This window comes from Hypanus sabinus, chromosome X2 (assembly GCF_030144855.1).
Source record: "Hypanus sabinus isolate sHypSab1 chromosome X2, sHypSab1.hap1, whole genome shotgun sequence".
Taxonomy (NCBI): domain Eukaryota; kingdom Metazoa; phylum Chordata; class Chondrichthyes; order Myliobatiformes; family Dasyatidae; genus Hypanus; species Hypanus sabinus.
This window is the reverse complement of record NC_082739.1, coordinates 6317649-6344718: the sequence shown is the minus strand read 5'-3', so window position 1 is coordinate 6344718 and position 27070 is coordinate 6317649. Positions and strand designations below refer to the sequence as shown.

The following is a 27070-nucleotide window of genomic DNA, read 5'->3' as shown; positions in this document are numbered from 1 at the left end:
TTAACTTAACACAAATATTAGGCTTACTTGCCAATAATTCCCAGTGTTCCAAATACTCCCTTATGCAGCTGGAATTTAGGGTCAAAGCATATTTTGCAGACAGAGTAGAGAAACTGGATGCAAAAAAAATAGAAAATGTTAAAATGTCTAACAAAACTCAGGCTCAATAAACTAATTCAGGCAAAACATTAAAAAATTCAGCTTTTGTAAAGATAAAAGGTTGTAGCATGAATTACAAAGGTTAATGGTTTGAGGATTGTTTTCTCTACAGCATCACTGTTTACTGGAAATTGTGGAAGAATATATTATCCATTGTCATTAGTATGTAATGATTTTCTTCTAAAATAGCCTGAGGCGAGTGGTGGTACAGAATACAGATTATCTGGAAAGTAAGAATGTTTTCAAATGGAAAATAGAACCCACTATGTCTTTGCTTTGTTTATCTTACTTCTCTATCAAAAAAGCACTATTTAATTTGTTTCATTATCTGTTTTATTGGCTTTCCTGGTGATGTATTTCAGAGCTTTATTTATTTGAATGAAAACGTCTGTCTAGCTTTACTACTGTTGATTTGCCTAATTTCTGATTTTCTGTGGTACATTTATGGCTACCAGCATTGTGTTTTCTATTTTCAGGCTTACAATAAACTAGGAAAATATGAAGAGGCAATCACTGATTGTAAATGGGCCTTAAAGGTGAGGATAATTACATATAAGGGCATGAACATGACTGCATTTCTTCTGTCAAAGTATTGGTCAGCTGTATCAATTTCAGCCTCTTCCATATCTTTTTTCCCTTAATATATTAGGTCTAAATCCAGGATCTTTTCCCTTTTAAGTCCTTTGAGTATGAAAGGTAACAATTAGAAATCCAAGAAATTGCTGATTCTTACATCTAAAGCAAAAAAAAAAAACTGTTGGAGGAATTCAGTGTGTTAATTAGTAGGAATGTCAACATTTCAAGTTAAGATCCTGAATGAGGACAGAGTGGAGAGGGAAGATAGCTGGTATATAGAAGAGAGGGTAAGGGATGAGATAAGGACCTCTGGTACCAAGAGGGTTGAATGCTAATAGGTAGAGGGATCCAGATGGGAGAGTGGGGAAATGTGGAATTGGGAGACAGACAGCTGGGTGATAGGTGGAAGCAGACAAGGAGAACAACAGGCAAATGTAATCAGGTGGGAGGGGGGGTTGATGAGCTGGAACACAAGCTAACAATGCTTATATGTAATGTAAAGAAAGTGATAATGGAAGCTGTTAGAGGAGAAAGGAAGAGCTGCTAGAAACCAGATGGGTGAGGGAATCCGGTGGGTGAAATGTGTTGATGGTAGGTGGATGAATCTAAGTGGGGAAAGGGGAGCAAATGGGTGATGGGCTGGAGGGAGTTACAGGAAAGGGAGGACTGAAGATATTGCTCAGTCTACTAAGTGCCTCCATCAGCTTGTGTTTTTCATCTGCAGGCTCTTATGTCTCAATTACAAATGAAACATAGCATGCTGTAAGCATGAGCATAGAATGCCCATAGGAATGTACTCTTCAGTTTACAATGTCTGTGCTGAACATGACCCTGAATTAAACTAAATCTCTTATGCTTGTACTTGTTCTATATCCTTGCATCTCTACATATTCATGGATATCTAACAGCTTTTTATCTACAATGTTGTTGTATCTGCCTTCACTACTACCACTCGCACTCTGTAAAAAAGCATGTCTCGCAGATCTTGAAACTCTCCCCTCCTCTCACTTTAAATATATGTCCTCTAGTACTTTCCTACCCTGGGAGAAAGATTGTGATGCTTACCACATCCAGGCCTCTCAATTTTTTAAGCTTTCATCAGGTTTCCCCTCAGCCTTTGACAGTTCAGTGAAAACCACACAATTTTGTCTAACTGCTTCTCATAGCTTTAATGCAGGCAGCATCCTGGTAAATCTTATCTGCACTCTTAACAAAACCACCACATCCTCCCTGTAATGGGGTGATCAGAATTGCATACAATATTCCCAAGGGTTTCTACAGCTATAAGATAACTTCCTTACACTTAAACTCAATGTTGTCTGTAAAATAAAATAATACACTGACACATAAAATGAATGTACATTTTCAAGTTACATGTCAGAATTTATTAAGGCAGGACATTCATTTCAGGATTTTAATATTATTTTGAAAGTAAGTGCTAATAATTTGGAATGGGCTGGAGTCCATTAATTATCAATGGTTGGAATCATTAATGTTTTGTATATTAGTCTTCCAGTCAAGATGGCGCCAAGCTGTGGTTTCCATCGAGGTTGTGGCTCAGATTTAGTTGTTTCTTTGGCTTGTAGGAATGGTTTTGACAGAGAGTGGTTAAGGTCAGGTTAGGGTTTAGGGATAGGGATATGGGGGACTTCGAGGTCAAGTTGAGGCCTCTACCTCATGTTCAAAGGCCAGCAATGTGGACGTGATGAAGGCCATCCATGGATGGATATTGGACTGGCAACTGCTGTGGAAGAAAACCAGTGAGGATGCAGGCTGGTAGCTTCCCAGGTAAGCGAGTCCTCCCAGGTCAGTGGGTACTGGGATCAGATGTCCATGTGTGCGAGGTGCACAAGGGCCAGTGACCCTCCAAGTATGCGAGTTGGCCAATACGGAGTTCAAGGTCTGGCTTTCAGGGTCCCACCATCAGCGAATCCTGGGGTTGATACCAAAGATCAAACCCTGAAAGGCGATTGGAAGTCTGATGTTCAAAGCCCTGGGTCTAAGAGTCCACTGGAGGCCCGGAGGTGGCCTGTCTAGGAGTTGGAGGACTGTCTGCATTTATCTGTGTGAGTGGATGGTTAGGAGGGTGGAAAGGGGTTGTTTTGCTTTTGTTGCTGTTGTTCTGTTGTTGTTGTTTGTATTGTTCTGTTGAACATTGTGGGCATGCTATGCTAATGCCGGAATATGGGGCAATACCTACAGGGCTGCCCAAGCACATTATCAGGTTGTTACACAAATAACGTATTTCACTGTATGTTTTGATGTACATGTAATGAATAACTGAATTGAATTTGAATCAAGGGTAAAAGGTTACATAATAATGTTCACTGTGTATCAGAAATATCTTGATGCGGCTTCTGCACAATAATTACTGCAAATTGTAATTGCTAATGTTTAGCTAAATGAGGCACTCATTTTTCACAGAGTCCGACAAGCAGTCAAGATGAACAAACACTACATCTGTTTTTGCGTGGTGTTGTTTGAGGGTGGAATGCTGAAATCATACTTAAGTATCTAGAAATCAGATCATGTCTAGACATTAGCCTTTCGTTCAGGTGCCATTTATATGGAATTGGGTTTTACCTGGAGTTGCTCACATTCACAAATTTCTAGGCAGAATCGTGCCAATTGAGAAGTTGGATTGGCCAGTTCCATACTTACGATCTTTATCCAGTAACTCATGTAGCACCTTTTTTCACCTGCACCGACGAAGAAAATTGATGCTCAGTGTTCAAATCCGCTACTCTGTTGGCATTGGCAGAGTTGCAAGGCCAGTTTCAGACTGATTGCAGGCTGCTGAGACACCTGCCAAAGGTCCCATTGTGTCCATCAAATAACAGGGAGTAGAACAAGATTTACAGTATGTGCTGACATAGTTATTCTACAGGTTCCTCAGTGTGACACTGTTGGCAGTACTCCACTACTGGCCTTAGCTGTCAGATTGGATTGGGACACTTGGGTCAGGAAGCATAGTTTTCCCATTAACAGAGAACCTATTCCTACAGTCCTCTGAGATACTGCATACCATCTAGAGCACTCTGATTAATGAACAATGTGTTTTCAAGCTTGTGTTTTCAAAGTCTGTTGTCATTGAGAAATGGGACTGTTATACTCGTGCCTGAACTCTCTATGAAAGTTAAAGATACGCTAATTCACAGCTTCTTTACAATAACTTTTTTTTTTGCAAGCAGCCACATCAGCAGAGAAATAATTTGTCTACTTTGGTTTTAGTTAGGGACAGGTAGCACCTGGGACATGAGGAACTGCAGCTACCTATATTGCTGCTGTCCTATGAACGCTGATAGGCTTGACTGTAGTTTAGGCTATCTGTATTCATAGGAAAGCAACAATATGGTTGAAATCATCTCTCATCCCTCAGTGTGTAGATCACTGTACATAAGAAAGCTACCCACTAATGAATGCCTTATTTCCAGCAATTACGCATGAATCTTCCATCTGGAGGAAGATCACACTGCTAGGTATTTTCCATGAGGAATGGATCCAGGAAGACAAAGGCCACTTTCTCTTCTTTGGATGTGAATACTCCAACATGGCAGCTGAATGTAAATACAATGTTATAGAAACACCAGAATAGGATTGGGAAACAACTCTTGAAGTATATGCCTTTAGTTTCTCAGTCTTCATAATTATATGCAACATCTTAACAGCCTAGCAAATATCAAGAGCTCAAAGAAACCTATACCCTGAGAACCATGAGGTTTATCCTAAAGAACAGCAGGATCAAGAAGGTATAGAGACTGAAGTGTTATTGTAAAGATTTCAGCATCCATAGCCTCAACAATTATTAGAATGGAGATGCATTGTTGCCATGAGCTATGATATACTCTCTGATAAAGAGGTACTTCTAGGGAACTTGAAAAATCATATTTCCCAATGCAAACTAAGTGACTCACTCTACATTCCATTTGTTTATCATTTGTTACATGAAGAATCGTAAAAGGCACCCAAAAATTAATTGAATGTTGTTTTGCAAGTTTAGATGCACTGATTGCTATATATGAATTCCTTTTCTCTTGCCTTGCGTGGCTAGATAGCAACATTTTCTGACAGGTAGCACCTTACTTTAAGAACTCGTATCTTAGCATGTAATGTACTTTTCATGAGGATCTTTGCTCTGCACATAAAACATTGGTGTGAAGGTCATGGCATATTTTGTGAAGATACGAATTTTTTTTAGTATTGCTCTGATTTGCAGAGATTGTCGTTCTTGGGGGAGCCTACTGTTCTCATATTGAACATGGCAAGTCTTCTGTTCCTTCCTATTGCACGGGTTCTTCTTTGTATGTATTTCATTGACCCTTTGAATATATGGTTTATGATTCTGTTTTTGTAATTGCGTCTAACTGCTGTTTCATTGCTTTTATTTAATCTGCTTTGCAAGGGAACCAGTTTGGGAATTAATGCTAAATTAAACAAAAAAAATGTGCAATGCAATTTCTAAGCAAGGCAAGGAAGAATTATTTTTTTTCTATATTACTGTGAACTTTAATATTTGCTACTATTCTGACAAGTGAATGGGACCTAATTTGATTGAACCACTGATGGTGTAGCGCATCCTTTATGCTGTACTATATATATGTCTAATATTTGTACTTGGATCCTAAAATTTGCTGCAACCTACAATTTATTGGATAACTAGTAATCAGGCATGTTTATTTAGAGTACAGTTACATTAGTTTTGGTCATTTAATTTGCTACTCTTTATTTTATGATTTCAGTGCAATGAAAATTGTGTAAAAGCTTATATTCATATGGCAAAAGCCAACATAGGTTTAAAGAAGTATGAGGAGGTAAGATATTTTTTTAGATATTTAATCTGAAGAGTCTGGTTTCAAAAGCTGATTACTTTAAACTGCTGAAATGTCATATATTACAGTTGGCTGAATAAGTTGTTGAACTAATTAAATGTAAATCATTGCAGGTAATGCTAATAATTTGCTACTGCTCTTCCCATTTTCTTCACCTGGTCATGTAGAGTTTGGGTTTGGATAGATTAAAGCTAATTTGCCATTCATTCATATTCATTTCCACTTCTGGGGTTCCATGCAATCATCATACTTTGCAGAAGTTTAAATCCTGAATCAAAGCGGTAAAACACAAAAGATTCTGCTGATGCTGGAAATCTTGAGCAATATATAAGATGCTGGAGGAACCCAGCAGGTCAGGTGGTATCTATAGAGGGGAATAAACAGTCAACATTTTGGGCATAAACCTGATACGTCAACCTAGATGCTGCCTGACTTGCTGAGTTGCTCCAGCATTTTATGTCTGTTGCTCAAAGGGATGAAAGTTAGTTCTTAAACTGAGTTATAAATGAAATCAGGCTTGTAGGACAAATAAAGTTTTAATTAAAATTATAGGTAATTAAAATCTTGTAAAGATTCCAGACCTGATTGAAGTTTCCTCCAAGCCTTTGGTGAATGTCTTTATCTTTTTAAAGGTTACTCACATTATGATGTAATGTCACAACTTAAAAAAAAATGACAGGGAAGGATTTGTGATTGAAGAGCAACCGAATTCAAGTGCAAGCACGAGGAAATCTGCAGATACTGGAAATTCAAGCAACACACTCAAATTGCTGGTGGAACGCAGCAGGCCAGCAGTATCTATAGGAAGAAGTACAGCCGACGTTTCGGGCTGAGACCCTTTGTCAGGACTAACTGCCTGGCCTGCTGCATTCCACCAGCATTTTGTGTGTGTACAAACGCAAGCAGTGTTTATGTAACAACAGATAGACTTTGCAGTACTTAAGTGTAACTTCATCTTAATAGCAGAATAGTATATTGTCTACAACATGATATTATTTCTGCTGTTATAAAGCAGAATATTATTTTGTTTGAGAAGTGCCTGTTTTGCTAATTTTCATACGTGTAGATGTTTTCAGGGTCATGTGTGATTTTTGAGGTTCGGACAATGGCGTTATCCTTGCTATCTCAGTTGCTGATTCTCATTAAGCTCTTCCACTGGAATGATCAATGAAGTCATCAGGATAATTAAGTCTGTTTTGCTGAAGTGGGAAAGCAGAAACTTTAAATGTTTATGTTCTCTACCAGGCTCGACGATGTTACCAGAAGATAACAACGATCGATCCAAGCCAAGCAAAGCTGGCTAAAGGTAGGAGAAATATTGGGTTTAAGAAGCACCAAACAATCCAGTGTAAAGAATTATACATGTGTGCTTAGTTATGTTCTAATTCACCTGTTTTTATTTAAATTCTGCTTTTGAGTTTCCAGTTAGGGTTTTTCCATGAGTATGACTTCTAAAACCTGAAGTACTGAATATAGTTTTATTCCACTTAGTTAAAATAGAAATTGGGCCTGGCATCTTTTTTAGGCTTTCTTAGCTGATGTTGCAATGTGGGAAATGACAGACTCAACTATTATTGCAGTTATAATAAGATTCTAATAATGTTTATAATTTATTATACTTTTGTTTCTAATGCTGACAAATATGTAATTTATATTTAGAGTATATAAAATTACTGGATCTAGACCAAAAAAAGGAACAGCAAGAGAAAAGAGTCACGGAAGTACTTGAACTAGGGAGTGTGACTACAAAAGCTGTCCGTGAAGCACTAAAGAAATTATCCAGTCCCGATAAGATCCCCTTTTTCTATCTTGGTGGTGTGAAGTTTCTGACTGAACTTATGAACGAGTGTAAGTAAATTTAAAAAAAAAGTGCTTTTAATTAGAGCTATCAAGAGGTATGAATTTTTGAGATGATACCTTATCACAGTTGTGCTAGCGTTAGATCACTGGTATGTCTGTGTGTCTAAGTTGAAATAGAAATTTGTTTAAGCAGGAATGCCTAATATACACAACAGACTTAACAGAACTGGACCCTCGTGTTAAAAGAAGTTTGGGGTCCAATCTCTCATTGTGGTAATAAGAATACTAGAATCAGCATGTGGTGAACGAGATGCCAAACTATTCAATTTATGAATAGTTGAAATGACCAGAACTTTATTGTATTACGCAGAGGCATACAGAAAATAGGAATAAGCTTTTTGGCCCTTTGACTTTACTCCATAATGATTCCATCTCATTAATGTATTCCCACATCTTCCACACTCCTAGATGCCTTACATGTCTAAAAGTATTTCCCTCTTAAGCATATGCAGTGGCTTGGCTTCTAAACCCTTTTTCGATATTGGACTCAATAGATTCACTATTCTTATAGGCTGGACGTTAGGGTCCATCAGCATGTGGACTTTGCAACGAGAGGGGAGAACGCATTGGACCTGGTTTACACTAACATCCCCGACGCGTACTGGGCAGAGCCCCGCCCCCATCTCGGATACTCAGACCACATCTCTGTTATGCTAATCCCAGCATACAGACCGCTCGTCAGGCACTCCAGACCAGTTCAGAAGCAGGTGAAAACCTGGCCAGCAGGAGCCATCTCTGCTCTTCAAGACTGCTTTGAGCACACTGGCACATGTTCAGGGAGGCTGCAACCAATGGCAACTCTACCAACTTACAGGAGTACACAGCATCAGCGACTAGCTACATCAACAAGTGCATCGATGACGTCACTGTGTCCAAGACCATCACTACACGTGCTAACCAGAAGCCATGGATGACCGTGGAGGTGCGTGCGCTGCTGAGGACCCATGACTCCGCCTTCAGATCAGGCAACGAGGCAGCCCTAACAACAGTGAGGGCCAAACTGTCCTGGGCCATCAGAGAGGCAAAGCGTGCACACGCTCAGTGAATCCACAGCCACTTCCAGGACCGCGGTGACATGTGGCGCATGTGGAGGGGCATTCAGGACATCATCAACTACAGAACAACATCACCTGACTGTGTGGGTGATGCCTCCCTCCCAGATGCACTGAACAACTTCTACACTCATTTTGAGGCGGAAAATGAGGTGGCAGCGAGGCAGTCCACCCCTCCTCCAAATGACCAGGTGCTGTGTCTCACTGTGGCCGATGTGAGGAGAACCCTGTGCAGGGTCAACCCACAGAAGGCTGCTGGAGCAGACAATATTCCTGGCAGAGTGCTCAGAGGATGTGCAGACCAGCTAGCAGATGTTCTCACTGACATCTTCAACATCTCCCTGAGCAGCGCCATCGTTCCAACGTGCTTCAAGGCCACCACCATCGTCCCTGTGCCGAAGAAGTCTTCAGTGTCCTGCCTCAATGACTACTGTCCCGTTGAACTCGCAGCCATCATCATGAAGTGTTTCGAGAGGCTCATCATGAGGCACATCAAGACCCTGCTGCCCCCCTCACTGAAACCCCTGCAGTTCGAGTACTGTCCCAACCATTCAATGGTTCAACATTGCCATCACCCTCCACCTGGACAAAAAAGACATGTATGTTCGACTGCTGTTCATAGACTTCAGTTCAGCATTCAACACAATCATTCCTCAGAAACTGATTGGAAAGCTGAGCCTACTGGGCCTGAACATCTCCCTCTGCAACTGGTTCCTAGACTTACTGATTGGGAGACCTCAGTCAGTCCAGATCGGGAGCAGTATCTCGAACACCATCACACTGAGCACAGGGGCCCCCCCAGGGCTGTGTGCTCAGTCTACTGCTGTTCACTCTGCTGACCCACGACCGTACTGCAACACACAGCTCGAACCACATCATCAAGTTCGCCGATGACACGACTGTGGTGGGTCTCATCAGCAAGAACGAGTCAGCATACACCGAGAGGAGGTGTAGCTGCTAACGGACTGGTGCAGAGCCAGCAACCTGTCTCTGAATGTGAACAAAATGAAAGAGATGGTTGTTGACTTCAGGAAAGCACGGAGCGACCAGTCTCATCGACAGCTCCTTGGTAGAGATCGTTAAGAGCACAAAATTTCTTGGTGTTCACCTGGCGGAGAATCTCACCTGGTCCCTCAATACCAGCTCTATAGCAAAGAAAACCCAGCAGTGTCTCTACTTTCTGCGAAGGTTGAGGAAAGTCCATCTCCCACCCTCCATCCTCATCACATTCTACAGGGGTTGTATTGAGAGCATCCTGAGCAGCTGCATCACTGCCTGGTTTGGAAATTGCACCATCTCGGATCACAAGATCCTGCAGCAGGTAGTGAGGTCAGCTGAGAAGATCATCATGGTCTCTCTTCCCGCCATTACAGACGTTTACACTACACGCTGCATCCGCAAAGCAAACGGCATTGTGAAGTACCCCACGCATCCTTCATACAAACTCTTCTTCCTGCCATCTGGGAAAAGGCATTCGGGCTCTAATGACTAGAGTATGTAACAGTTTCTTCCCTCAAGCCATCAGACTCCTCAATACCCAGAGTCTGCACTGACACCAACTTACTGCCCTCTACTGTGCCTATTGTCTTGTTTATTATTTATTGTAATACCTGCACTGTTTTGTGCACTTTATACATTCCTGGGTAGTTCTGTAGTGTAGTTTTTTTCTGTGTTGTTTTTACGTAGTTCAGTGTAGATTTTGTACTGTTTCATGTGGCACCATGGTCCTGAAAAACGTTGTCTTGTTTTTACTGTGTACTGTACCAGCAGTTATAGTCGAAATGACAATAAAAAGTGACTTGACTTGACTTGACATTGGCCTGGAGAAGAATATTTGTATCTGTTTTTTTGTGTATATCTAGCATATCAGGTACAGTTTTAGGAATGTTGATATTTATGATCTTTCCTTATGAAGCCCTTTCCTACTAAATCAGGAAATTACACTGGGTAAGTACTTCTTCCCATAGACTGTATTAATGCTAATGAATCAGAATCAAGTCTAATATCACCGACAAATGTTGTGAAACGTGTTGTTTTGCCATAGCAGTGCAGTGCAATTCATAAAATATTATAAATTACAATAAGAAATATACTTAAAGTATAAAATTAAATAAGTACTACAAGAAGAGAGCAAAAATAGTGAGGTAGTGTTCATGGGTTGGTTTATTGTCCATTCAGAAATCTGATGGCCAAGGAAAGAAACTATTCCTAAAATGTTGAGTGGGTATCTGCAGGCTCCTGTACCTCCCCTGTGATGGTAGTAATAAGAAGAGAGCATGTCCTGGGTCATGGAGGTCCTTAATGATAGTTGCTGCCTTTTTCAGGCATCGCCTTTTGAAGGTGTCCTCAATTTTGGGAAGACTAATGTTCATGATGAAGCTGGCTGAGTTTACAGCTTTCTGCAGCTTCTTCCGATCCTGTGCAGTAACCCTTCCATATCAGATAGTGATGCAGTTAGAATGCTTTCCACGGAGGATTGGAGGGAGACAAATGTTGTCCCCTTGTTCAAAAATGGTAGTAGGGATAATCTGGGTAATTATAGACTAGTGAGCCTTACGCCTGTGGTGGGAAAACTGTTGGAAAAGATTCTTAGAGATAAGATCTATGGGCATTTAGAGAATCATGGTCTGATCAGGGACAGTCAGGGCTTTGACAGGGCTTTGTGAAGGGCACATCGTGTCTAACAAGCCTGATAGAGTTCTTTGAGGAGGTGACCAGGCATATAGATGAAGGTAGTGCAGTGGATGTGATCTACATGCATTTTAGTAAGGCATTTGACAAGGTTCCACATGGTAGGCTTATTCGGCAAGTGAGAAGGCATGGGATCCAGGGAAGCTTGCCTGCAGAAAACAGAGGTTTGTGGTGGAGGGAGTACATTTGGATTGGAGGGTTGTGACTAGTGGTGTCCCACAAGGATTGGTTCCGGGACTTCTACTTATCGTGATTTTTATTAACAACCTGGATGTGGGGGTAGAAGGGTGGGTTGGCAAGTTTGCAGATGACACAAAGGTTGGTGGTGTTGTGGATAGTGTTGAGGATTGTCAAAGATTGCAGAGAGACATTGATAGGATGCAGAAGTGGGCTGAGAAGTGGCAGATGGAGTTCAACCTGGAGAAGAGTGAGGTGGTACACTTTGAAAGGACATACTCCAAGGTAGAGTACAAAATAAATGGCAGGATCCTTGGTAGTGAGGAGCAGAGGGATCTGGGGGTACATGTCCACAGATCCCTGAAAGTTGCCTCACAGATAGATAGGGTAGTTAAGAAAGCTTATGGGGTGTTAGCTTTCGTAAGTCGAGGGATAGAGTTTAAGAGTTGCGAGGTAATGATGCAGCTGTATAATACTCTGGTTTGGCCACACTTGGAGTACTGTGTCCATTTCTGGTCGCCTCACTATAGGAAGGATGTGGAAGCATTGAAAATGGAACAGAGGAGATTTACCAGGATACTGCCTGGTTTAGAGAGTATGCATTATGATCAGAGATTAAGGGAGCTAGGGATTTACTCTTTGGAGAGAAGGAGGATGAGAGGAGACATGATAGAGGTATACAAGATATTAAGAGGAATAGACAGAGGGGACAGCCAGCGCCTCTTCCCCAGGGCACCACTGCTCAGTACAAGAGGACAAGGTAAGGAGTGGGAAGTTCAAGGGGGATATTAGAGGAAGGTTTATTTACTCAGAGAGTGGTTGGTGCGTGGAATGCACTGCCTGAGTCAGTGGTGGAGGCAGATATGCTAGTGAAATTTAAGAGACAACTAGATGGGTATATGGAGGAATTTAAGGTGGGGGGGTTATACGGGAGGCAGGGTTTGAGGGTCAGCACAACATTGTGGGCTGAAGGGCCTGGCCTGTGCTGTACTATTCTGTGTTGTTCTATGTTTTATATCTGTAAAATTCACAAGAAATGCAAAATTCACAGGAAATTGCATATCTGATGACATCAACAGTGTGCATTGCACCCCCTTAACACTGAGAAAATAGATCAAAAGGTCATGACAAATGACCTTCAATATCAACACTTAGTTCAGCAAACCATATCACATTTGAGAGTAATCAGACTTGAATGATTTAAACTGTCTGCAAGGACATGTTCTTGTGTGATTAAAAACCATCCACTACAATTTGCATATATCTGAAAACTTCTTGGTGTCAGTCTTTATGTATATTGAAGCTTTGAACTGATAACAACAGTTCATCGTTGTCTCGGTCTTGACCCAGGTGCTACTGCTGACCAAGGGAATTTGGCATCACCTGCAGCTATAGGGTCATTAATGTTGGGACTCTTAGGAGTTCTACTCAAGTGAGATTATTAATTGATGTAAAAATCAAAAAACGCTGGGGAAAAAACTCAGCAAGACAGGCGGCATCTGCTGAAAATTAGATACTTAATGTTCTAAGTATGAGACCTTTCATTAGAACAGAGAAAGAGAGATTTTAGTTCAAGTTGCAGAAAAGATTCTCTGCTCCGGTGAAATTATATGGCTGTTAAAAGGCAGCTCATGTAATGTGTTACTAATGTTGTGAAGTTTGTGTAATGTTACTTATGAACAGAGAGTATGTCTCTGTCTCTTGTACGTGCTCAGATGGTGACAATTCACACAAAGGCCTCTGAAATTCCACTCTTCTTTATCCATGGCTTTCTCTTTGCACGGATGCTGCCTGACCTGTGAAGTTTTTACAGCATTTTATGTTTTTATTTCAGATTTCTAGCATTTGCAGTTTTATTTTAAATTTTATTTATTAAATAACAGTTTAATTTTGTGGATTAACAACACCCTCACTACTGAATCTGAAGATTGAGGTTTTAAGTCACTTGGGACTTTATATCTTCCTGAAAACTATTCAGAATCTTTGTTTTTTGTCAGCCTAATTGAATTAGTTTGCTGGTCTCATTGTTTCTGGTGGTGATAAATTTGAAACATTAATTCAACTTTCATTTATGAGCATTGATATTTATATATGGTATTTCTTTATTGATTTGTTATGTTATCATCTGTAGTAAAAGCTGATGAGCTGAATATATTTACAAACTTCAACATAATTGACGTTTGCCTATTGTTGCAGGTACTGAGCAGACATTATTTAGAATAAATGATGGATTCAGTGTTATCAATAACAATGAGATTATAAGAAGGTAAGGTTGTTTGATTCAGATGATTCTGATTTTGAGACCAGCTGAAGGTTTGGAAAACAAGGATAACGTGTATTGATGTATTGAAATGTATCTTGTATCCTTTAACCTTTGTGGCAGATACTTGAGTAGACACAATAATTCCTGGACAGTTGCTGTTTCATCCAGGAGTAAATAAATGACAGCTCAAACATACCTGGGTTAGTAGTCTGTATTTTGAGTTGCACTGGCAAGATAAGTATTTATTTGACACAGGGTCACATTCTGGAAGACATTATAGGCTATCTTGAGAGGTATCCATATGCTTCACAGCAGCCACAGTATAATTGCTACAGGAACTTTACATCTCCAGCAGTCATTGCATCAGAGATATGGACAGATTAGATTCGGTTTCCACTAATGGATAGACTAACTGTAAACTACCTGACATGGACAAAAAATATTTCATTACCTATATGTACTTTACAAGTAAATGCTTATTGACTATCTACAAAAGTTTATTTATAATGTGGAACTGTTGATATAGATTTTGTAAATACAAGAGGTTCTGCAGATGCAGGAAATCATGAGCGATGCACACAAAATGATGGAAAACTCAGCAGATTGGGCAGCACCTCTGGAGTGGAATAAACAGTCACTATTTTGAGTTGAGACCTTTCATCAGGACGGTTAATATACATCTCAAGCATCTATTTCTTTAATTAAAAGAGTACATTGTTGGATCCTTCATGGAACTATTCTTTTCTGTTTGGATAACCACACTTTTCACAAGGGTGTTTATAATAATTTGTATAATTTTGCAAGAACCAACAATATTTTATTGACAGGCATATCTTTAACAGGAGTCTTGTCAGTTCAGTGAAGGAACCGTGTGAGGTGGAACTTTGTGTCTCCGTCCTTGCGCTATGGAAGGCCGCCTGCCAGGAAAATGGTAGATAGATGTATTTCACTTTTTGGTCATTCTTTTAGTACTGTTCATTTTAGTTCTTTAATTTGTCTAGTGTGCATGGCAGAGAAGAGAAAATGAAGAAAAACTTTTTCAGTTGCAACTATTGGGTAATGTTCTGTGGATGGGCAACCAATTAGTACGAATAAAGTAGGGCTAGAGGATTAAATTTAAAAAGTAGGAATAAATTTAAACCTAATGAAACAGATAAATAGGTTTGTGGACAATGCTTTAAATTAATTAGTATGGGGAGGGGGATAGTACTCTAGTAACAAAATATCAAAAATAAATGAGGATGGTGGGGGAGGGAGGAATAAGACTTTGAAAGTCGTAGAAAATATAAGCAGAAGTATGGTGCAGAAATTGAATCCGCAGTAAAAATTGCAAATAATAATTCAAAGCTTAAGACTTTGAATACATATTAGCATTTGTAATAAGTAGGTGATTTGAGAAGTTGATAGCACAAGTAGTAATAACGAGTATAGTCTAATAGTTCTTTTGGTGACATGTTTGCAGAATGCCCAGGACCACATGCTCAGTGTTGTAGGTTGTACAATGTTCCAAAAGGATTAGCAGGTGGGATAATGTTGTTTATCAAGGAGGATTCAGAACATTGAGTCTATGATGTCCAATATTAACCTGAACTGTTAACTCTGTTTTTCTGTCCACAGGTCCTACCTTACCTGCTGAATATCTTTAGCGTTTTCCATTTTATTTCATATTTTGATTTTTTGCAGGGTTTGTTTTGCTTTTCAGTTCCTTCCCTTGGAAGCTGTTTAATATTTGGAATGATGTGCTTGATGATGATATAGAAGTTAATGTATTTAGCAAGTAATTGGATACATGACCAGCTGAGTTACAATATGAAATAAATGTTAATAACATTTCAACTCCTTCGTTGGTTTCATATTATGTAATAAACAGCATATTTAAATTGCAGGCCTCTCTGAGGACAAGGTATGATTAGAAATTGATTATTCCAGTAAACAGTGTATGAAAATAAAACCTAGTGCCAATTTTTTATGCAAAAAGGGATCTCAAGTAATTCATCTCAGAAATTTCTATTTGGATCAATAAAATGTCTAATTAATTTGTTTCTTTAAACTTTTCTGTTTATAGAGGAAAATCAGCGAACTCTTATCACTTCTTCTGATACAAGTGAACTATTACTGAATCTGTTGTCAAGCAAGCAGAGTGAGATCTATAAGGGGTGTCTAGCTCTACTGTCTGTTTTCCTTTTGACTGAATATGGGAGTGATCTTGTGCTACATAATCTCAATTTAGCCAGGTAATCTCTCTATCACACATATAATAATGTAAATAGGAGTCTTACTTTGTGCTAACATTTGAAATAGAGTTCAAAATATCTATATGCAAGCGCAGTTCAGATAAAACTTAGTGAGAAAACATTGCACTGGAATTAATCAGAAGAATATAATTTACATAAACATCTATTGTTTGGCAAAGCAGATAGATTGGTGTTTTCATTTGTCCTCGAATCCTCAGAGCATCACAATTAAAGTATTGTGTTGATAAAGTTAGCTGAGCTGCTTTAAGTCAAGTCAAGTCTATTGTCATTTTGGCCATAAACTGCTGATACAGTACACAGTAAAAACGAAACAACATTCCTCCAGGACCCTGGTGCTACAAGAAACATCACAAAACTACACTAGACAATGTGAGACAGCACAAGGCTACACTAGACTACGAAAAACAACATAAAAGCTGCACTAGATTACAGACCTGCACAAGACTACATAAAGTGCACAAAACAGTGCAGGGCAGTACAATAATTAATAAACAAGACAATAGGCACAGTAGAGGACAAATTTCAATATAATAATAAATGATGTAGATGTCAGTCTAGACTCTGGGTATTGAGGAGTCTGATGGCTTGGGGGAAGAAACTGTTGCACAGTCTGGTCGTGAGAGCCCGAATGCTTCGGTGCCTTTTTCCAGATGGCAGGAGGGAGAAGAGTTTGTATGAGGGGTGCGTGGGGTCTTTCATAATGCTGTTTGCTTTGCAGATGCAGCGTGTAGTGTAAATGTCTGTAATGGCGGGAAGAGAGACCCCGATGATCTTCTCAGCTGACCTCACTGTCCGCTGCAGGGTCTTGCGATCCGAGATGGTGCAATTCCCAAACCAGGCAGTGATGCAGCTGCTCAGGATGCTCTCAATACATCCTCTGTAGAATGTGGTGAGGATGGGGGTGGGAGATAGACTTTTCTCAGCCTTCACAGAAAGTAGAGACGCTGCTGGGCTTTCTTGGCTATGGAGCTGGTGTTAAGGGACCGGATGAGATTCTCCGCCAGATGAACACCAAGGAACTTGGTGCTCTTAACGATCTCAAAGGAGGAGCCGTCAGTGTTCAGCGGAGAGTGGTCGCACCGTGCTCTCCTGAAGTCAACAACCATCTCTTTTTGTTCACATTCAGAGACAGGTTGTTGGCTGCACCAGTCCGTTAGCCGATGCACCTCCTCTCCGTATGCTGACTCGTCGTTCTTGCTGATGAGACCCACCATGGTCGTGTCATCGGCGAACTTGATGATGTGGTTCGAGCTGTGTGTTGCTGCACAGTCGTGGGTCAGCAGAGTGAACAGCAGTGGACTGAGCGCACAGCCCTGGCGGGCCCCCGTGCTCAGTGTGATGGTGTTGGAGCTGCTGCTCCCAATCCGGACTGACTGAGGTCTCCCAGTCAGGAAGTCTAGGATCCAGTTGCAGAGGGAGGTGTTCAGGCCTAGCAGTTTCAGCTCTCCAATCAGGTGCTGAGGAATGATTGTGTTGAATGCTGAACTGAAGTCTATGAACAGCATTCGAATGTATGTGTCATTGAAGATTTTTATGGAATTTATTGATATAATTCTTTTTACTACTACTGAAAAAAATTAATAATTTAGCATGCCTTGCAGCAGATATAAAAAATATTGAATGTGGGGATGTGGCCTTAGCACATTAATTTGCCAGATGCTCTTATGAGATAATTTTGTTGGCTTAGAGGGCGTAGAAAGCACAGGAGATAATTTGCCTCATCAGCTTTTCATTTGCTTTATAATAACAGATCCTCTGTCAGTTGTCTTTCCTGTCAAGGCTTTTAGATGCTGCAATTACATTTTACCTGGTATTCAGTACTGCACTGCGATCTGACCAGTGTTTTAAAAAGATTCATTAGGATTTCTCTGGGACTTGACTCCCGTTGTCAAGCTCATGGATCTTTATGTTTTTCTTAAATATGTACAGTCACTTCTATAAGCAATAAATAACATTTTAAAATTGCCTGTAGATCCTGAGATCTCCATCTTGTACATTTTATTTAGAATCAGGTCCTCTTGTTGATACTTTACTCATTTCCCTTGCAAAGTGGAAATCTTAACATTTCTTTAAATCTGCCATCTAGTTATCTATCCTACCTTCACCACCTCATATCGATGTCAACTGCTGCCTTCCTCATGGTTCATCTTTAGTGTCATTGGTAACTTTGGAAATTATGCCCAGTCTATTAAGAAAAGCAATAGTTATGCATCAATTCCTGTAAGATCTCCACTGTGTCGTGCCTTTCAGGCCAAGAATATTCTCCGTTCATGAGTATTCTTCGTTCCTATTACTTAACCAATTTTATATCCTTGTCACCATAGTCTCTTATTCTATGGCCTTTAATCCTGATGACATACCTATCATTTGACACTTTATCAGAACTATTTTGGAAGTTTTATATATACAACACTGATTGCATTTTCATCATTAATTTACTCTATTATCAGTTAGATGTAATTTGCCTTTATCATTTCTATGCATGCTTTCTAATCAACAGTTAATTCTTAAGTAACTGCTAATTCTGCCTTTGACTATTAATTTAGAATTTTTCCTACCACCAAGGTTAGACTGATTGGCCTAAAGTGCAGGTGGCCCCCGTTTTTCGAACGTTCGCTTTACGACAGTACCTGTTTTTGCTAACCAAAGAGGATTTTCGCTTTTACGAAAAAAAGATGCCCGCTTTATACATGCGTTTACCCCAAGAAAGACTACAATGACTGTGAAGCCTTATGCGGGCAGTTGTTTGCACATGCGTGTACGTGCATACACATGTACGTACATAGGCGTGTACGTGCCGTTTTTTTTACTCCAAATTGATTTTGGCTCACTGTCTTCCCGAGTTTGATAAGTGAAGCTACACCATACATACAATATTTCTACTTTAATAGGGTGTATATTTATCATATCATTCCTGCTTTTACTATATGTTTGTGTTATTTTAGGTTTTATGTGTTATTTGGTATGAGTTGGTAGGTTATTTTTTGGATCTGGGAGCGCTGAAAAATTTTTCCCGTATAAATAAATAGTAATTACTTCTTCGCTTTACAACATTTTGGCTAACAAACGGTTTCAAAGGAACGCTGTATCTTCGAAAAGCGGGGGAAACCTGTACTGGATTTATTTCCACAGCCTGTTTTGAACAAGGTTATAATTTCATTTTTCCAGTTCTCTGCTACCATCTCTGAATATATCTGATATTAAGAAGATGGTGGCCATTCCTTTTGCTTTTTCCTCCTTCAATTATCTCCGAAATCCATGATGAATCCCAACTGGACCAGGTGATTTAATAACGTTATCCGCAAGTGGCCTTATTAGTCCCTCTACTATTTTTTATCTGGCGCTAAACTCAGTTACATTTATTGAGACTCCAACAACAATAAGTCCTTAGTGAAGGCTGATGTAAAGTACTTATTTTGTACATCTGTCTTCATAAGCACTTTTTCTCTTTGATCTCTATTTGGCACCATCTCTCATCTTATGATTCTCTTTCTGATCACACACTTAAATAATATTTTTGGGTTTCATTTTGTATTTCCTATCAATCTTTGTACATGCACTCTCTTTGCTTCCCTCATTTTTTAAAATACTTCCAGTATTTTGTAATCGACCAGTTTTTCATGTGTATTAGCAACCTGGCATCTGCCTTATGCCTTTGTGTTTCTGCTCCATTTTATTCTCCATCTTTTTAATCAGCCAGGGAATTGTATGCCTTTATTCTCCTAACCTTCTCCCTCAAGGGAATATACTTCATCTGTAGCTGAAACAGTATATCCTAGGTGCTTCCCTTTATTCAATTTAAATTTTTTCTGCAAGGCTTTGCTTCTGAGATACACATTCTCATTGAAATTTAGCTCTTCTCCAAATGACTTTTTTTAATCTTAGGGAGGATCACATATCTTTCCATTGCTGTTTTAAACTTCATGATATGATCTCTATTTTCTGAATGTTAATCCATTAATATTTGTTTCACTTAGTATATTTCAAAGAACCAAGTCCAGCCATCCCCATTTAATGGGAAATGTACTGGTCACAACATCTTGAACACATTTTCCCTTTTGGTATTTGCTTTGTTGATCCCCCATTACCATTGCTCTTTAATTTCTGCACATTTCTGCAACTTCCCTATAAATTTTCTCCACAATATACCACTCACTAGTTGATAACCGAAAGTATAATCCTAATCAGATAATTGGACGTTTATCGTTTCTTAACTCTAAAGAAATTAATTCTGTCTTCAATTTTGTTTTTCAGGAAATCACTTTTCAGCACTACAGTATTCCCCTTAATTAATTCAGCCAGTCCACTTTTCTTTCCTTTCCCATGTTTCCTGAATGCATTGAATGCAATGATGTTTAGAGCCTGTTTAACCCCTTTTCTTTAAAGTTAGTTTTCTCATATTGCTAAAGCATCATACTTCCATGTGATTCATTGCACCTGCATTTCACTAACCTTAATACAATTCCTTGCTTACATACATGTATTGGAGGTGTGGGACTAGTTGAGAGTTTTGTATGTATTCTAGTGACGCATGGATTGCAAATAAGTGTGGTTAGGTAATTAAAGTAGGATGTACTGTACTGTTTTGTATTTTCAGAATCAAGCTAGGACCTGCTCAGGGAGAAGGCCTTTAACTCATGCTGCTACAGAGAAAGCAATGCTATCAAAATCTTGCTACTCCAAGACTACAATAACAGGGGTGCAGTAACTAAATTAAAAAAAATCACAAGAATAGAATAATTATGTTGATATCTAGTCTAGAAATGAGTTGGTAGTGCAAGTACATTTTGTGATCAGATATATCCAATCAAATTTCTGGAGTGTCATGATATGACAGAGAAATTACAGTAATCCGATTCCACTTAGAACAAATGTCGACTTCCCTACACTGCACATCTGAATTTTTTGGCCACAGTGTCATTAATTATGCTTGTATCAGTTACAAGTGAGGTGACAGCAACTTAAAAATTATTCCCTGTTTTTGAAGCACATAAGGTTTCTGAGTTGTTTCTTGAAAATTAACATAGCTTTTCTTTGTACAGATTTGTGAAGATTCTGATAGGATTCGCTAATTACTCTGATGAAGCCAGTGATAGTGCCATGAAAATGCTCACCAACCTAATTCCAGAGAAAAAGTAATCTATTTTATCACTTAAAGCTTTATGTGTTGTATTCCAAGCTTTGTATTTGCACTATTCAGTATTACCATGCTGTTGTTGTAAATCAGATCAAAAGAGGATACCATTTGTCTATCAACAGAATGTTCATCCCTTGTCTCAAGTTAACATGAGGCTTATCTTCAAGCATATGGCCAGACTCGATATGAGTAATGCAGTGAAAAATCCACTACTAACATTAAATGATACAGAATGAAAATGAGCTCTTCAGTGGATCAGTGCAAGTAATTACTCCATACAAGCATCCTCCCACCAGACTTAACTTAATATTACCAGCATATCCCATTTTCTTCTTCCTTCACTTAGATATCTAATCTTCCATACTTGCTACAACCACTTCAAGCAGTAAAAAAAGAAGTGTCTTCTAAATTCTTTAGTAGATTTATTATTATTTTCTTCAGTCCCTGGTTTGTACTCCATACTTGCAGAAATAGCTTTGCAGCAATTACCGTATTAAACCCTTTCAAAATCTTATTTTTTTTTATCAAGCCCCTTCTCATTTTGTTGAGAGAAAGGCCAAATCATGTCAATTAATTTGTAATCATTATAATTGTTCAGACCTGTATTATACTGCAATTTATTTTAGACTTTCTTATGTCTATTCTATTTATTAATATGGAGGTCTGAACTGTGCAGATATTCCATATCATGGACTTCAATGGCAATGCTGGCTGACAATCTTTCAATTACTAAAACACACAAAATGCTGGAGGAACTCAGCAGCTCTGGCAGTATTTATGGAGAGGAATGAACAGTTGGCATTTTGAGCCAAGACCCTTCAACAGGACTTTAAAGGAAAGGGACAGAAGCTAGAATTTAAAAAAAAAATGGGGGCTGGGAGAGGAACATGAGCTAGCAGGTGATAGGTGAGGGGGAAGGGAATGAAGTGAAACGCTAGGAAGTGACAGGTAGAAGAAATAAAGGGTGGAAGAGGGAATCTGATAGGAAAGGATACTAGACCATGAAATAAATGGAAGGAGGTGGGAAACTAGAGGAAGGTGTTAGGTAGATCATGAGGGAATTTCAATTCCATTTCCCCTTTCCACATTGATATTTCTGTCCATGACCTCTATGCCACAATAAGGCCAAATGGAGGTTGGAGGATTACACTTCATTCCCTCTTGATAGTCTCAAACCTGATGGCATGGACATTGATTTTTCCAACTTTGAGTAGTCACTCCCCTCTGTTTTCCCCCTTCCTCCTTTATTTTTCTCAAATGCTGTTAAATTGGGATCATTAAAAATAAGTCTGATGTACTGTCCAGATTTGAAAAACATATATAGGCATAGATATTCAAATTTGTTCACTAAAATTGTACATATTTTTAGGATTTTTATGATTTTAACATCTTTATTTTCTTCCCCATTAGGTTTATTAAACATATTCAGAAAGATTTTGCAACTCATGTAATACCGTCATTTGAAATTCTCCTGGTAAGGAACTGATTTGTACCTAAGTGTTCTCTGAATCTGTGGAAGTGGGTGGTTTGAAAGGATTATATGACCTATGCATGCTGCTTTATCTTATCTTGTTGCATTGCATGTTATTATTAAAGCTTGGCATAACAACATTTTCTATTTTTATATTTCAAATATTTAGTTTGACATTTCTAATGCATATTTTAACTTTGCTGCTTGAAATATTGCAGAAAAACTTGAAGTTGACAAATAAGCAGATCCTTCCACAGTGCATTTCAATCATAGGAAGCATAGCATCTGATAAGATGATATCAGGGGGAGTAGCCGGAAGAGAAGAGTTTTGGGAGTCTTGTCTAGTTTGCATTGTAAGTTGCCTAAGAATATACTTCCTTTCTTTTGTACTCACCATTGTACTTATTACCATCATATATACCATTTACTTTGTGAGTTTCATTGCACACTGTGTATATGACAATAAATTAACCCAATATAATTTACTTGCAATATACAATTTCCAGTGTTTAGTAAGTACCTCTTTTCAGGAACAACTTTTCTCATCATCAGACATAAACAGTGAGCTGTTTTCAGTGACTTTGTATTTTTATTTATTTTACATGTGGAAATCAGTCAGTGGAATATTTCATATGATCTTTATTTGCACCTGTTTGTAAGGATTTGCTCGTACACTTATCCCTCCTTATTCACGAGGGATAATGGGGTAGTCTTCTCATGGATGATTTTTAAAAAAGCACAAGCTCCCTCTCATTAGGTACACTTAGGAAGTGTGTTTTGAGAACATGCTGGTTGTCCGTCATGTCCGATGATGACAGGAGAGTTTTTAAAGTTTTTAAAGCCATTGCACTGGGTAGTTCCACTCTCTTGACCTCAGAAGTCCAGATCCAGAGTCTCAACTGAGATCTTCCTTGGTTGCAGTGGATGACCATGACATCTGTGCCTCTTAACGACCTTCGCTTCCAATGAAGTGTTGCAGAACAGCCTTCCTTGCTGTTGGATCTCACTGTAGATCTCATCCGCTCAGTCTGCTGGGGCTGACTTTGCATGCTAGGACAGGCATGTCCCTATCTCTGGGATATGAGGCTCTCCAGCTACCCTCACCTGGTTTAGCCCACCTGTCGGAGTAGTGTGCTAGGGTCTGGTTACTGTCGCATGCAACAGCTACTTGGAACCGCAGATGAGAGCCGAGTGTCCAGTGGGGACTAAAAGTGAGTGAGCTGCCCCAGAATGGACACAACATGTCCTTTCATCAGAGGTGCTACCCCTCTGTGGACACCCCATGCAACCCATTAAGTGCTGATAAACATTTTAAAACTTTTATGCATTGGAAAGAAAATACTTGTTAATTAATTTTCAGCATTATTATTGGTGTATTAGCACTTTACAATGCTGAACTTGGAATGTGAAGGACCACACAATGTTTACTGAGGCAGATTGCACAAGGCAATGGAAAGTGGATACTCACCATGTCTGCACACCTCCGTCAAATTGTGTGATATATCTGAATCTAGGAATGCACCTGTATGTATACCATTCTTTTAGGCGGTTCTGCCCCCCCCCCAGTGAAGCTCAGTGCCTCTGGAAAATATCTTGGATGGGGTCTGGGGATGACCCAGATAGTTAATCAATGTATAACAGGGTCTGAATGTAGAAACAGTATTAAATGGATCACAGGCAGCTGATTAGTTTATAGGAATTATGTAGTGAGCGTCAGCCTTGCAGTCTTTTAATATAGTGCTAGTGAAAATATAGCAGAGCCTGAAGTGCCACAATGGATCTATGGTGATTGTTTGGATGCACTGTAGTTGTTCGGGTGGGCTAGCCACCTGAAATCAGAAACAACATTGAAGGTTTAGGAGAATTTTATGAAATGTGTTGCAAGGAAGTTCAGAAATCTTAGGTATTATTGCATAAAGTTGGTGATTGGTCCAGTTAAAGGAATGGTTTTGAGATCCAGGGATCCTTATTCCATGATGATAATTTCTTCAAGTTATATGGTTGTTTAAGGACACATGGGATTTCATGTTGCTCTGACATTATACTGCATTGACTTCTAAACCTATATTTTATGTATTGATTTCTGTTGCATCTCAAGAATTTAATGATCACCCATATTTAGTAAGAATGTCTTTCAATTCATGTAGGATGAGGCTATAATGCTAATTACCGTGGCCGAGTACAGAGAAATCTTATATACTCTTCTGGGCCTGATGGTAAACTTATCCATTGAACAATGCACCACCATTCAGGTAGGAAATTAATGGCATTAATTGCAAGAGTTCTTCTTTGAAGTATCATTTATATCTTTAACTTTTCCCTTTGATTTAGAAGGTCTTTCAGCCCATCGAGTCCACATTGTTTGTTGGAGCAATCCCATGAGTCCCATTATCTTATTTATTATAACCTATTACCTCACATTAACAACGCTTGAACCTCTTGCCACACATCAATACAAGGGGCAATTCACAGTAGTCAGTTAACTTGGGAGGAGCCCAGAGTCCCCAAAGGTAATTGGTGTTCACAGGAAGAAAGTGCATATTCAACCTAGAGAGCACCTGAGGTCAGAACTGACTCTGGGTTGATGCAACTGTGAGATAGCAGCTCTTCTGGCTGTGCCAACATGCAGCACCACTGTGTTCTGCCACACCAGATTTTCTCTGAAGGCAGTAGTAGTATGTTCCTACTCTATGCCTCTGCACTTATAGTCTTGGCAAACCCTTCGGCCCAAAAGAATCAAGAGTGGCCATAACTATCAACATCTAATATCACTTGTGTAATTTCTTGCAAGAATTATTATACAGCGGTGCATAATGAGAATAAGCTGAGAATCGCACATTCACCGTTTATTAGACACTGAATGAACGGTTACTTTGATGATTATTGGAGTCTTTAAATTCTACTTACAGCAAAACTAGCAGCTATGTACTGCTTATAGCACAGTGATTATTTAGTAAACAAGCCTTAATTTTAACATAATTACCAGAATGAAAAATCTGTAGACGTAAAAGAAAATCTGTAAAATTTACTATGGAAAACCTTTAATTCATTACCATATATTGACAAAAGCACTAATTGCGAAGCTACAGCCTGACTAAATTAATCCATTAAGAAGCAATGTTGGAAATATGAAAACATTTCCACATTTCATCTAAGTATCACATTGCTTCTTAATATTTTGTGACTATAAAAAGTATTCACCCCACCTTGGAAGTTTTCATGTTTTATTGTTTTAAAACATTGAATCACAGTGAATTTAATTTGGCTCTTTTTGACATTGATCAACAGAAAAAGACTCTTTTGTGTCAGAGTGAAAACAGATCTCTACAAAGTGATCTAAATTAATTACAAATATAAAACACAAAATAACTGATTGCATAAGTGTTCACCCCCTTTAATATGACACACCAAATCATCACTAGTGCAGGCAATTGATTTGAGAAGTCACATAATTAGTTAAATGGAGTTCACCGTGGACTTTGAGCCAGGTGACTGTGATATGTAAGCCAGGACAGTATGATATGGAGAGCAAACTGTCCCCCACGTGGCAGGGTCCCCCTCTCCATGCAGTTGATGAATTCAAAAGAATGGCAGAGATCGATACACTTTTGGTACTAGTGGCATCACAAGAGTTACCAGTCAGTGTTGAACTCAACATAGGACTGCCTTAGGGACTCCAGCTCCGGAGTTTTTCCTTGGGATTTACTCCCGAAGCCTTCCCCTTGAGTGGCTATAGCCACATGGCAGCAGAGGTACTGTATTAATAAGATCTAACAGCATCCATGGAGAGAGAAACAGAGTTAACATTTTGAGTTGATAAATTCCTTCAATTTAATATTTTAAATTATGGAAAGTAGGAAGTAGTTGTTTATATTTGTGATGTTATTCTATGATCACAGCTCAACTGGTTGGAGGGAAATCTGAAAGTTGGGGCAAAGCTGTTTGGTTTATCATGTCTTGTTTTTCCAACTTTATTTTCTGTCTGTGTATCGTAAGGTAAAAGCTCCAGCTATTACAGAAAGATGTATCTCCCTACTTGCCAGCACGGATGGAGGGATTCTAACGGTAAGTGTATCACCAAGTAACTGCTTAAACCAAATTTATGTCTGTCAGGTCCGGGTGACTCAAGATTTGGTCTAATGTATAATTTGTTTCATGCTATGATGCTTTGCAATTCAATCACTTTTGTATTTTTCAGAGAGCATCAGGGCTTCTGAGTCATGTGCTCCCTCAGTCTGATGAACTCGTAGAAACAGCAGTGAAAGCAGGAGTGGTGAAGAAAATGCTGAAATTTATAAAAGTAAGAAGCACGGATATTAGTGTACTGCATAACTCTTTAATAATACTGTACAAAGATGTTGGGGTAGGAATATAAATGAGGCCACTTGTACTAATTGTGCAACATAGTACCTACTGCAGATTTTAATTGAGCAGAATGAGGAGCTGCTATTATAATGCACATTTACCACATGTAATTGAGCACCAGTTCCTGCTTCATTAACTCCTGGTCTGTATCAGTGCCTTAATTCTTCTTTAGCTGAGCATGTGCTTTTCTTGGTAATGGGAGACAAATTAAAATAAAGTAACCACCACATAGGAG

The 27070-nt window shown here is 39.2% G+C and overlaps 1 protein-coding gene across 1 annotated transcript in view; it reads left to right on the top strand.

Annotated features, from left to right (window-relative positions):
- Window positions 1–27070, top strand: part of ttc12 (tetratricopeptide repeat domain 12) — a 49729-nt gene that overhangs the window by 15820 nt on the left and 6839 nt on the right. The window contains exons 6-18 of the mRNA XM_059956846.1: window positions 636–695; window positions 5475–5546; window positions 6810–6870; window positions 7224–7412; window positions 13541–13610; window positions 14450–14538; window positions 15673–15841; window positions 20905–20997; window positions 22410–22473; window positions 22689–22823; window positions 24618–24722; window positions 26467–26535; window positions 26669–26770. Coding sequence (XP_059812829.1) covers window positions 636–695; window positions 5475–5546; window positions 6810–6870; window positions 7224–7412; window positions 13541–13610; window positions 14450–14538; window positions 15673–15841; window positions 20905–20997; window positions 22410–22473; window positions 22689–22823; window positions 24618–24722; window positions 26467–26535; window positions 26669–26770 — 1278 coding nt within the window. The remainder of the gene's footprint in view (window positions 1–635; window positions 696–5474; window positions 5547–6809; window positions 6871–7223; window positions 7413–13540; window positions 13611–14449; window positions 14539–15672; window positions 15842–20904; window positions 20998–22409; window positions 22474–22688; window positions 22824–24617; window positions 24723–26466; window positions 26536–26668; window positions 26771–27070) is intronic.